This window comes from Sus scrofa, chromosome 13, assembly GCF_054392235.1.
Source record: "Sus scrofa isolate SSC_HxYL_T2T_F1_AM1 chromosome 13, Sscrofa_HxYL_maternal_Yorkshire_Landrace_v2.0, whole genome shotgun sequence".
In the NCBI taxonomy this organism is placed as follows: domain Eukaryota; kingdom Metazoa; phylum Chordata; class Mammalia; order Artiodactyla; family Suidae; genus Sus; species Sus scrofa.
In genome coordinates, this window is record NC_139395.1 from 48,524,344 (window position 1) to 48,536,782 (window position 12,439).

A 12,439-nucleotide genomic window follows, 5' to 3' on the forward strand; every position below is an offset into this window, starting at 1 on the left:
CTGGGAAAGGAGAAGGGAGTCATAATAAATTACCACAGTTAAAAACAAGTACATTAGAAAGTGAGCACTTTGTTTCTTATGCCTCTAGGAGACAGAATAAGTACATTTAAAATTGAAGATAGTGTTAACTTTTTATTTTTGATTCTGAAGTTAATTTAAGACATAGTTATTGATATGCACACTCATTGTTTTCAGAGTACAGAATAGGATAAAATGCCTAGGCTTTGGGAGCTAACAAGCCTGGGTTATAATCCTGGCTCTGCCAACCTCATGCTGTGTGAACTTGGACAATGCACATACATTTTTAGTATTTCAGGATAGTATAACTTTAAAGGCCCATGCTTGAGGGGGTATATAAAAGGTTTAAGAGTCAAAACAGGCATCTGTTGGCAAGCAAATTTAAGGAAGATCACTCTTCATTTCTAAAAACATCAAAGCTTAGCTGATCAGGGAGAACTAAGAAAAAGGTCCCAAGTCAAGAACAATCATAGAAAATAGGTCAATCAGGGTCTAAGCTTTCAACTACAGATACCATTCCAAATTCTTCCAGGAGCTTACAAACCCAATCTTTACTTAATCTTGTAGCAGAAGTACTGCTATAGTTTATAGTCTCCACTAGGCTTCTCACCTTCTCTGAAGAGATTCAGCTTCCCCAAACCTAACAACTTCTCAATCTACACAGGCTTCCAACTCCTTCTATCAGTAGACTTCTGAAAAAGGTGACCTGGGAGTTCCTGCCATGACACAATGGGTTAGGAACCCGACTGCAGTGGCTCAGGTCGCTGCAGAGGTGCAGGTTTGATCCCTGGCCCAATGGAGTGGGTTAAATGATAAGGCGTAGCCAGAGCTGTGGCAGCTGTGGCTCAGATACAATTCCTGGCCCAGGAACTTCCTTATGCCATGGGTGTGGCCATAATTTTTTTTTTTTTAATTAAAAAAAAAGGTGACCTGAACTCTCTTCCTGGCCTCTGGGTCCTCAGCTGCCACTTGCTCATTCATCCACTAACTCTATCTTCTCTTCCTCTAATACTTGACAGTCTGGCTTCTGCCTATAGCACTCTACAGTGTAGCAGTTAATGGTATGTGCTCTGGAGCCAGGATGCCTCCACAATATCCAAACTCTACTGACACTATGACTGGCTATGGAGGGACTTACTTAGCCTTATGAGGTTGTTGTTAGGCTTTAAAGGGGGAAAAAATGTATATGCAAGTATGCATACGAGCTCTTTGGAAAGTGCCCAGCATATACTAAGTGGTCAATTAGTCTGTTCTTCCTATTACAATAATTGTAATCTTTCTAAAGGAACATGAAGCCCTCAATGGCCAACCACAGGGCTTTTCTATAATGACTGACACTAACCAATCCTGGCCTCCACACCAGGCTGATCTTTTGTTTTTTAGGGCTGTACTGGTGGCATACAGAAGTTTCCAGGCTAGGGGCTGAATCAGAACTACAGCTGCTGGCCTACAGCACAGCCACAGCAATGCTGGATCCCCAACCCACTGAGCGAGGCCAGGGATCAAACCCTCGTCCTAACAGATACTAGTCAAGTTTGTCACCATTGAGCCACAACAGGAACTCCAGGGCTGCTGATCTTTATCTAATAATAACCTGCAAGATCTCCTAGGCAGAGATGTCCTTACAACTTCAAATTTATTTCTAGGATTTCCCTCATGGTGCAGCAGATTAAGGATCTGGTGTTGTCACTGCAGCAACTCAGATCGATGCCGTGGCGTGGGTTTGATCCTTGGCCCCCAAGTTCCACATGCCACAGATGCAGCTAAAAAAAAATGTCTTCATATTTCCTCCAATTCGTAAATCCTGAACTCTCATTAGATTGCTCTACTCATTTGTACCACAGAAACTTAAAATCCCTTAATTCTAAACTGAACTCCAGAGTTCCCTCATGGCTCAGCAGGTTAAGAATTCAGTGTTGTCACTGCTGTGACTCTGGTTACAGCTGTGGCACGGGTTCAATCCCTGGCCGGGAAACTTTCGCATGTAGGGGACACAGCCAAAAAATTAACAAAAACTGAACTCCAAGCACCCCTAGACTGAACACCTTTCCTATACCTCCCCAAGTTACCAAGTGAAATCTCAAGCACATTCCATTTCTGCCACTTCTACAGCCTCACACCCAGTTAACTACCACCTCCCACAGTTCTGGGGTGCCCCGTACTCCCTTTTCCTTGCATTCATGTACTACATTCTCCCTCCTGTCTCTCCAACTCTCTGTGGTCTTATCCCTGCCCAGACCAAAAAACCCAGGAGCTCCATAATGCTGCCCGTGTCTCGGAACTACAACAGAAGCACTGACTATTTACTGAACATCCAATTAATGCCAACTTCTCTAAATCCCAATTTCTCATTAAATAAGGTGATTTTCATCAGTGGTTCCTACTCAGGTATGACCATCAGAATCATCTGGGAATGTTTTCCAAAATACACAGGCCAAAGCCCCAGCCAAAGTCCAGGCTGACAGAACCAGTCTTCACAAATGAAGCTTCCACAGGAGGATTTTTAGAAAGGTTCCCCAGAAATTGTGGAGTGCACCATAATGAAAAACCACTGCACAAGATGACCTGTGAAGTACCTTCTGGTTCTAAAGTTCTACTTTTCTGTAATAATGTACCCTATGCAAAGATTCCTAATGACAGAGCCAAAAAGGTGAATGCAGGCATACCTTGTTTTATTGAAATTACACTTTGCAGATATTGCATTTTTTACAAATTGAAGGTCTGAGGCAACCTTGCATTGAGCAAGCCTATCAGCATTTTTCAAACAGCATTTGCTCACTTCATATCTCACATCACATTTTGTAACTCTCCAAATTTCAAACTTTTCCATTATTATTTGTTATGATGATCTATAATTGGTGATCTTGGATATTACTACTGTAAGTCACTGAAGACGGAGATGATGGTTAGTATTTTCAGCAATAATGTATATTTTAATTAAGGTATGTATACTGTTTTTTAGCCATAATGCACACCTAGTGGACTACAGTACAGTGTAAATACAACTTTTGTATAAAAAGCCCTTGGAAACCAAAAAAATTCATGTGACTCACTCACTATACTGTAATATTCGCTTTAATGCAGTAGAGTCTGGAGTTCCCATCATGTCGCAGCAGAAACGAATCCAACTAGGAATCATGAGGTTGTGGGTTCGATCCCTGGCTTTGCTCAGTGGGTTAAGGCTCTGACGTTGCCATGAGCTGTGGTGTAGGTTGCAGACACGGCTCAGATCCTGTGTTGCTGTGGCTGTGGTGTAGGCCAGCAGCTGTACAGACAATTGGATCCCTTGCCTGGGAACCTCCATATACTGCAGGTGCAGCCCTAAAAAGAAAGAAAAAGAAAATTCTATAGAGTATGGAACTGAATCTGCAATATCTCCAAGGTATTCCTGCACAGGTATTACCACTGACATTCCCCCCTACATCAAACTGTCTTCCTCTCTGAGACTTAAATTGAGTTTTTAAAATTAGTTTCTAGGCCATTCAAAATTCTTCCTGAATACATGTCTGTTTTTCAAGAGAAATAGCTTTCAGCCTGTGCTGCCTTCAAAAATATAAGTCTCTTAGAAAGCCAAACCTCTGGTCATACTTTAAAAACAGTTACTCTAAAAACTACGATAGCTTTTTTAAAAATGCAATACCTAAGCTAACTGTCTTGACACTTCAACATGTTATATGTGCAAAATTTAAACTCCTGCTTCTCCTCCTGAAAACTTGTTCCTGGTGCTAACTATCCTCAAAAGCTATAGATTCATTTCAGGATCATAAATGCTTGTGTTTTTTTCTTCTCACCAGCACAATCTAACTCACATATATTTTAAATTTTTAGAAGGGAGAAAAGGCTTTTCAGGAATCATGACCAAGCTTACAGCAGGTGTGTAATCAGTAAAGACTCTTACCATCCGCTTCTAGGCAGTGGAGAACACACAGGAAGCACAGCACACAGTGTGTCCCAGATTCCAAAACGGAGTGGAGAAAAGAAAGCATTATTCCCTTGGTTTTTTTGTTTTTGTTTTTTTAAAGAAATTTAAGATTAACTATAATTAGTTGAAATATAATGGATCTTCAAAATAGGAACAATAATCACTTGCTAATCTTTGGTTTTATATTTTCCTTAAAGTTGACTGGATTTTTAAAAACAACACAGATACCAAATTCCAATGGATAGTATGAGCTTTGATAAGTGAGTGGCTTATCTCTGCTTTCATCAAATGCCTGAAGGCTGGCAGATTAGTAGCCTCAGGAATCAAATATTTATAGCTGTCAAATACATTGTATATGTTTTCATTCAACAATGCGGTGGTACAGTTTACCCCTTCTTGTTAATCTCCAAGCTTATTTAAATATAATGGTAAAAGACAACCATTTTTATGGTATGTAAATTATATCTCAACAAAGTTTTTTTAAGCAACCAATGAAAACCATTTATACAGGCGTTTTATGTTGGACTACCTTATCAGATCACAGCTGACTATTTAGGCCTCTAAGTTTATTTTGCTAAGATGAACAGGCAAATTCAAAGGTGTTGGCCCCAGGTGCCTGCATCCCTGAGCCATGTCATACCTGGGACATCTGAGAAGACCTGAGAGCAGATATCTGGACTAGGACAAAACTTTGAATAGCAAACAATTCACATGAAAATGAAGTATCCAGTTTTAAAGTCAGGTGAAACAAACAAAAAAATCAAGTGGCTACCAGGAAGAGATAGAGGGAAGAAATCTGATAGAGCCAGTAAATATAGGAAAACACTACTGCAAGATACTAGGAGGACATGAGAATCAACAGAATTAAGGTTACAAATGAAGTCAGTTTAAACAGATATAGTATTATCCCACTGAAACATCCCTAACTCAAAAATCAAAATGTCTAGGGCTTAAGACTAAAAACAGTTCTTTAATGGATGTCCTTCAAACATGAAATGTACCAGCTGATGCTTAAGGACAATGATATCAGTACGTAGTACAATGTGCCTTTATCCTAAGAAATCCAGAAACAACGATAAGTCACCCACATTGCACACTTACACAGACACCCAGTCGTCTTCCAGCTAGAAAGCTTTCAGGTTCTTCCACAGACTGAGCCCTCAGGCCACTCATTAGGGACCTCCTGAATCTGCCCCTCTCGACCTTGGCTGTCTATGCTCAACCTCTATTTTTCCTTCCTGCACCAATCAGAAGTCCTAAAAACCACCATACCCCTCTCTCTAGTATCTTCATCCCTTAACCTCTCAAAACTAAAGTTAAACAAAACCCAGAAGATGAATAAATCAGTCTCTTCCCTGACCCAAGCCTCCCTGGAGTGGGTAGGCTCAGAAGAAAGGAACACTTAAGGTATTCCTTTATGGTGGTCTCTTGCTTCCACAGCCAGTCACCCAAGATTCAGTTCTCATCCATCATTCCACACCAGCAAGAAGAATGAAGCCAACCCCAAGAATAGCCCTCCAGGATCCAAAATATCTAGCTTTTCTTTTCTTGACTTCCTCCTTAAAGATAGACACTGGTATCAAATAGACCTAGCTACAGTTCCCAGAGAAGACTGTTGCCCACTGTGCTATAAATTGGAAGGATATGGGAGAGTAAGTATAATGGAGTTGATAAGTAAGTTTAAATAAACCCAGTTTTTGCTTCAACATGCTCGAACTTGAAGCTTGAGACAAAACTAATAGCTTGTAGGGATCAATATAAGAGGGGTAGTGATGCATAAACCCATGGAGGACAGGACAGTCTACAACCACCTATACCCCTATGATATACCAATGAACAGTATAACATCACCTTCTATAGATAAATTACATCTACTCACAGATAAATTACATCTTGAATCATGACAGCTAAAGTGGCAAAGAGTATGCATGAAGGGAAGGTGGTGTCTAAGGAAACAAAAGGCCACAAGAATAAAAGAACAGACCTTATTAAGAAACTGGGAGTTCCCATCGTGGCACAGTGGTTAACGAATCCGACTAGGAACCATGAGGTTGCGGGTTCGATCCCTGCCCTTGCTCAGTGGGTTAACGATCCGGCGTTGCCGTGAGCTGTGGTGTAGGTTGCAGACGCGGCTCGGATCCCGAGTTGCTATGGCTCTGGCGTAGGCCGGTGGCTACGGCTCCGATTCGACCCCTAGCCTGGGAACCTCCATATGCCGTGTGAGCGGCCCAAGAAATAGCAAAAAAAAAAAAAAAAAAAAGAAAAGAAAAAAAAAGAAACTGACTCAAAGCAACCACACGATGTCTGGAGGATCTAATACCACTTGCAAACTCTGGTATCAAGAAATACTAGCAACATGTACAAGTTAAATAGCACAGCACTCAAGAAAACATGAAGAGGAGTTCCCATCGTGGCTCAGTGGAAATGAATCTGACTAGCATCCATGAGGATGCAGGTTCAATCCCTGGCCTTGCTCAGTGGGTTAAGGATCCAGCATTGCCTTGAACTGTGGTTTAGGTCGCAGACGCAGCTTGGATCCCGCCCTGCTGTGGCTGTGGTGTAGGCTGGCAGCTGTAGCTCCAATTAGACCCCCAGCCTGGGAACCTCCATATGCCACTGGTGCAGCCCTAAAAAAGACAAGGAAAAAAGAAAGAAAGAAAAAGAGAAAACATGAAGATCCATGTCGCAAATAAGTCAAAGATCTCAAGTATCCATATGAAGACCTCTCTCTTTTACCCATATCTCCTAACTCACATGAGGTTTATATGTGGATTCTTCTCATCCATGAAACTAAGGAAATCACTGAGGCCCCTACAGGCCATGCAGCTGGAAATCATTAAAGGAAATCCTTTCTATAACAGGGATTTCCTAGCTACATCTGGCAAAGTGGCTTAAACTCAGGAGCCTAACTGTCCTTTATCATACATATAGAGTTTAAAAACTTATGGTACCGCTGGTTTCCAGGCATCTAAGAAGCTACAACTCACTGAACAAACCAAAAAAAATCAGTTAACTCCTCTTAGATTTGACAAAGAGGTGAGGTGACAGCAAACCACTACCCCCAAAATTGGAGAGACCAACATGCAAATGCAGAGGACTGAACCCTGCCAGAGCATAAACCCTGAAACACAAAACTCCATAGAAATCAGTGCCAAGGTAGGAAAACTTGAACTTTCACTGACCACTGGCTGGAGACAATTCTGAGGAAAGTTTAAGAGAAAAAACTTCTGGGGGACCCAGTCATCAGGGTCCCCACACTTTTGTTTTCCCTGGTTCTCATGATGAATAATGGAGAAAAACCCCCTTGTGCTTCTGGCAGGGGAAAGGTAACACTTTGAAATACAGCAAAACACACTGTTTTTCTTAACAAGGACTGCCCTTAGGAGAAACTATCTGACCAGAGCCTTATCTGCTGGGATTTTATCAGAGCCTAACTGACCTGTGGGAAGGGAAATATCCAACTCAGGCCCACTCTAACCGTCCAGTACCACCAAAAGGGAGTGGAAAAAATGGAAAACCATGTGTGAAGTTCACAGTACAGAGGTACAGACTCATTACAAGACTGAGACCTGGTTATAGGACTATAAAATGCTTCCCCTTTCCCCACATCTTACCACATTACTAAAGACCTACAATAGTTCCTTTTATCCAGCACATCGTGTCTGGTTATCAAGAAAAATCACAAGACATACTAAGAGGGAATAAAACAGTATGCAGAGACAAAAGCAAGCATCAGAACCAGAATCAGATAGACGGGATTAAGAGACCGAGAATTTAAAATACCTACGATTAAGATGCGAAGGGAAGTTCCCGTTGTGGCGCAGTGGTTAACGAATCCAACTAGGAACCATGAGGTTGCGGGTTCGATCCCTGCCCTTGCTCAGTGGGTTAACAATCCGGCGTTGCCGTGAGCTGTGGTGTAGGTTGCAGACACGGCTCAGATCCCGCGTTGCTGTGGCTCCGGCGTAGGCCAGGGGCTACAGCTCCGATTCGACCCCTAGCCTGGGAACCTCCATATGCCACGGGAGTGGCCCAAGAAATAGCAAAAACAAAACAAAACAAAACAAAAAGATGCAAAGGGCTTTCTAAAGGATAAAGTAGACAGCATGCAAGAAAAGATGGACAAGAGAAGCAGAGAGATGGAAATTCTAACAAAGAACCAAAACGAAATGCCAGCAATCAAAAATACTATGGCCAGAAAAGAAGAATGCCTTTGATGAGCTTTATTCATGGATGGATACTGCTAAGGAAAGAATCTCTGAGCATGAAGGTATCTCAATAGATACCATCAAAACTAAAAACAAAGAGAACAAAGACTAAAAAACCCAGTAGAATATCCAATTAACAGTGGGGAGTTTGTAGTTAACAAAAGGCATAACATACACATAATGGGAATTCTAAAAGAAAATAAGGAACAGAAGAAGTATTTGAAACAATATGACTGAAAATTGCCCTCCAAATTAATGTCATATACCAAACCATAGATCCAGGAAGCTCTGAGAACAATGAGCAGGTAAATGCCCTGCAAACTCCTGAATCAAATCATTTTCAAACTACAGAAAATCAAAGATAAAGGAAAAATCCTGAAAGAAGCAGGAGGGGAAAAAAACACCTTATGTATAGAGGAACAAACAAAAAAATTACATCCCGTATCTCCTCAAAAACCATGAAAGCAAGAGGACATGTAGTAGAACATTTGAAATGTTTAGAGACCAAAACCACCAACCTACATAATTCCATACCTGTGAAAATATCCTTCAAAAGTGAAGGAGAAGTACTTTTTCAAACAAATAGAAACTGAATTTGTTGCCAGTAAACTTTTTTTGCAAGAAATGTTAAAAGGAATTCTACAGAGAGAAAGAAAATAATCAAGGTTAGCTAGAAACTCTGGGGTCTAACTAACTCTGTGAGGATGCAGGTTCAATCTCCGGCCTTGATCAGTGGGTTAAGAATCTGGTGTTGCCACAAGCTACAGCCTTGGTCAAGATGCAGCTTGGATCCAGTGTTTCCGTGGCTGTGGTGTAGCCCACAGCTGCACCTCTGATTCAAACCCTAGCCTGGGAATTTCCATATGCCACAGGTACAACCATAAAAAGAAAAATAAAAAACCACTCTAATCTATATTCAGGAAAATCACTGGCGAAGGAATAAGTGAAGACAGAATAAACATCTTATTCTTATTCTTAACTGATCTTTGTTCAAAATAATAATACCAATGTATTCAATTATGTACACTTTTATATGTAAGTAGAATGAATGATAGCAATATAACAAGGGGCAAAAGGAAAGAATTTAGGACTACTTATTTTGTTATAAGGTGCTTGCACCACTCATGAAGAGTAAGTGCTGTCTGAAAGTGAACTTGGATTACTTGCAAATGTATATTGCAACCTCTGGTGCAACCACTCAAGAAAGTTAAAAAAAAAAAAAAAGTGTAACTAATATGCTAATAAACAAGTAAAAATACTCAATTAAAACGACAAAAAGCAGGAGTTCCCTTGTAGTAAAATGGGTTAAGGACCCAACAATATGTTGTCTACAAGAAACTCACTACAAAGACACATATAATTTAAAAATAAACGGACACAGAAATCTGTATTATGTTAACATGAATCAAAAGAAAGCCAGGGCAAGGAGTTCTCTGGTGGCGCAGTGGGTTAAGGATCCAGCATTGTCACTGCAGCGGCTTGGGGTACTGCTGTGGCACAGGTTCCATCCCAGGCCCAAGAACTTTCACATGCTTCAGATACAGACACACACACACAAAAAAAAAAAAAAAAAAGCCAGGGGTAGCTGTATTAATTGTAGACAAAGCACCTTCAGACCTTCACAGATAAAGAAAGGCATTATACGACCTAATCAAACTTATAAGCTTTTACACAGCAAACGAAATGATAAACAAAATTAAAAGACAAACTACAGAATGGGAGAAAATATTTGCAAATGATGCAACCAACGAGAGCTTAATTTCCAAAATACACGAATACCTCATACAGCTCAGTTATCAAAAAAAACACAAACCCAATCGAAAAACAGGTAGAAGACCTACATAGACATTTCTCCAAAGAACACATACAGGTGGCCAACAGGCTCATGAAAAGATGCTCAACATCACTAATTATCAGAGAAATGCAAATTGCAACTGCAATGATGATACTTCATACCAGTCAGAATGCTATCATCAAAAAGTCTACAAATACATGTTGGAGAGGGTGTGGAGAAAAGGAACTCTCTCCTAAACTGTTGGTGGTAATGTAAATTGATGCAGCAAGTATGGAGAATAGTATGGCAGTTCCTTTAAAAAGTAAAAACAGAGTTACCATATGATCCAGCAATCCCATTCTTGGGCATATTATCTAGAAAAGATAAAAACTCTAATTCAAAAAGATAAATGCACCCCAGTGTTCATTCAAAGCTGCACTATTTACAATAGTCAAGAATAGAAGCAACCTAACTGTCCATCAACAGATAAATGGAGAAAGAAGATGTGAGGTGTGTATGTATGTGTACACAAAATGGAATATTACTCAGCCAGAAAAATGAAATAATGCCAACTGCAGCAACATAAATGGACTTAGATTATCATACTAAGTGAAGTCAGAGAAAGACAAATATCCTATATCATATCATTTCACTTATATATGGAATCTAAAAAAATGATACAAATGAACTTATCCACAAAACAGAAAAAAAAATTACGGTTACCAAAGGGGAAAGGAAGAGGAAGAGATAAATTAGGAGTCTGGGATTAAAAGAAACACACTACTATATGTAAAACAGATCAACAACAAAGACCTACTGTAGAGCACAGGGAACTATATTCAATATCTTATAATAAACCATAATGGAAAAGAATCTGAAAAAGAGTATGTATATCACTCAATCACTCAGCTGTATACCTCCAACACACCTATACCTCAATTAAAAAGTAAAAAAAGGGAGTTCCTATTATGGCTTAGTGGAAACAAATCTGACTAGCATCCATGAGGACGCAGGTTTGATCCCTGGCCTTGCTCAGTGAGTTAAGGATCCAGCATTGCCATGAGCTGTGGTGTAGGTGGCAGATGTGGCTTGGATCCTGCGTTGCTGTGGCTGTGGCAAAGGCCAGCAGCTGCAGTTCCCACTGGACCCTTAGCCTGAGAACCTCCATATGCTTCGGGTGCAGCCCTAAAAAAAAAAAAATGATTGCTCGTAAAAATTATTTTAAATCTTAGGTACAAGCTGCTGGAGAAGGATGCTATTCCATTAGCCCTAACCAATGGGCATGACTTACCAACAAGGGAGGGATGAAGATGAGAGAGCAATGGCAGCACAAACAGAAGAAACTATGCTTCCTCTTATCCTATGGTGGCCTCTGCCCTCACCCAGAGCGTATTTGTGCCCTTAAAGAGGAGACAAAGCACCAAGACCAAGCAATACCATCGTGGAAGAAAAAGTAGAAATGAACCCAAGATCTAGAAAAAAGAAACTTTAACTGTTTCATTATCTACAACAAGAAAGTAAAAACCTAGTCATTCATTTTCAACTCTATACTACTCAGCAATAAATATTTCTCAGATTTGTCTACATAATCAGGCCTAGAGAGTGTATGCTTGCAAAGAGAATGTGATATGAGCCTAGTAGACAGGAAAGATCTGCTGAAACTCTTCATAACGTGACATCAACTGACACCAACTGACACACCACACAGATAAGCACCTAGCATAACATGACCATAAATTAAAATCCCCTATGAAAAAGGAAAAGGCAAAACTCTGTGGAATACATCATCTACCTACAGTTTAGAAATATTTAATTTCTCAAAAGCATCAGTATCTTCTCTTCATCTATAAACTCCATTCTATTACTCTGAAAATAGACTATGCCATAAAACTGAGAAAATGCAAACCAGAACTTTATAAAGATTAAGCCATTTCTATGATCCATCTCAGCAGAGTGACTTTTCTATTTTTCACTGACACTATTTTTCATTGATTCCCCACTGGGTAAATGGCAGCTTGCTTATCCTGAAGCAAGAGCACTGGCTCTGAGGGTTAAGTTCAAGGAAATCTCTAAAACAAAATCAGAGGTTGCTGACCTGCAAATTCATTTATAAATGGAACTCACTGGACCATCAGGTACTGATAAAAATCTTGCAATAACAAAAATCTGCTTTCTTCTGACTTTCAGTGATCAAAGACACATGACAGGCCTTCAGAATATGCCAATAGATAGCAAACACTCCTACAGCAAAAATATTAAAAAAAAAAAAAAAAAAAAACCCACGAAAAACGCAAAAAACACTACCTACAGCAAAAAGCAGAAGAGCATAATCTATAAAACATCTTTCAGCAGAAATAAATTTCAAAGAGCACTGACCTGGTCTTCCTCTTCATCCTCATCCTCTGCCAGACGCTGCCTGCCCACTTCATAAAGCCTGCACACCGTGTCCATGTTCAGAGAATCCATGCTGCCTTGGTTCTGAAATAGAAAACCCAGTCAGTCCACAAGGAGCAGTTA

General features: G+C 40.2%; 1 protein-coding gene across 20 annotated transcripts in view; it reads right to left on the reverse strand.

Moving 5' to 3' along the window:
* DCAF1 (DDB1 and CUL4 associated factor 1) overlaps positions 1-12,439 on the reverse strand; it is an 87,524-nt gene that overhangs the window by 7,183 nt on the left and 67,902 nt on the right. For 10 of the 20 annotated variants that reach the window (XR_014823171.1, XR_014823172.1, XR_002337543.2 and 7 more), the window contains one exon: positions 12,299-12,400. Coding sequence is in view for 5 of the 20 variants with exons in the window: in XM_084988448.1 (XP_084844574.1) it covers positions 12,299-12,400 (102 nt within the window). In the remaining 15 variants the exon portion in view is untranslated. Of the gene's footprint in view, positions 1-12,294; positions 12,401-12,439 lie in introns of those variants that run through there. The other 10 variants (XR_014823175.1, XR_014823179.1, XR_014823177.1 and 7 more) reach the window with 2 other exon arrangements.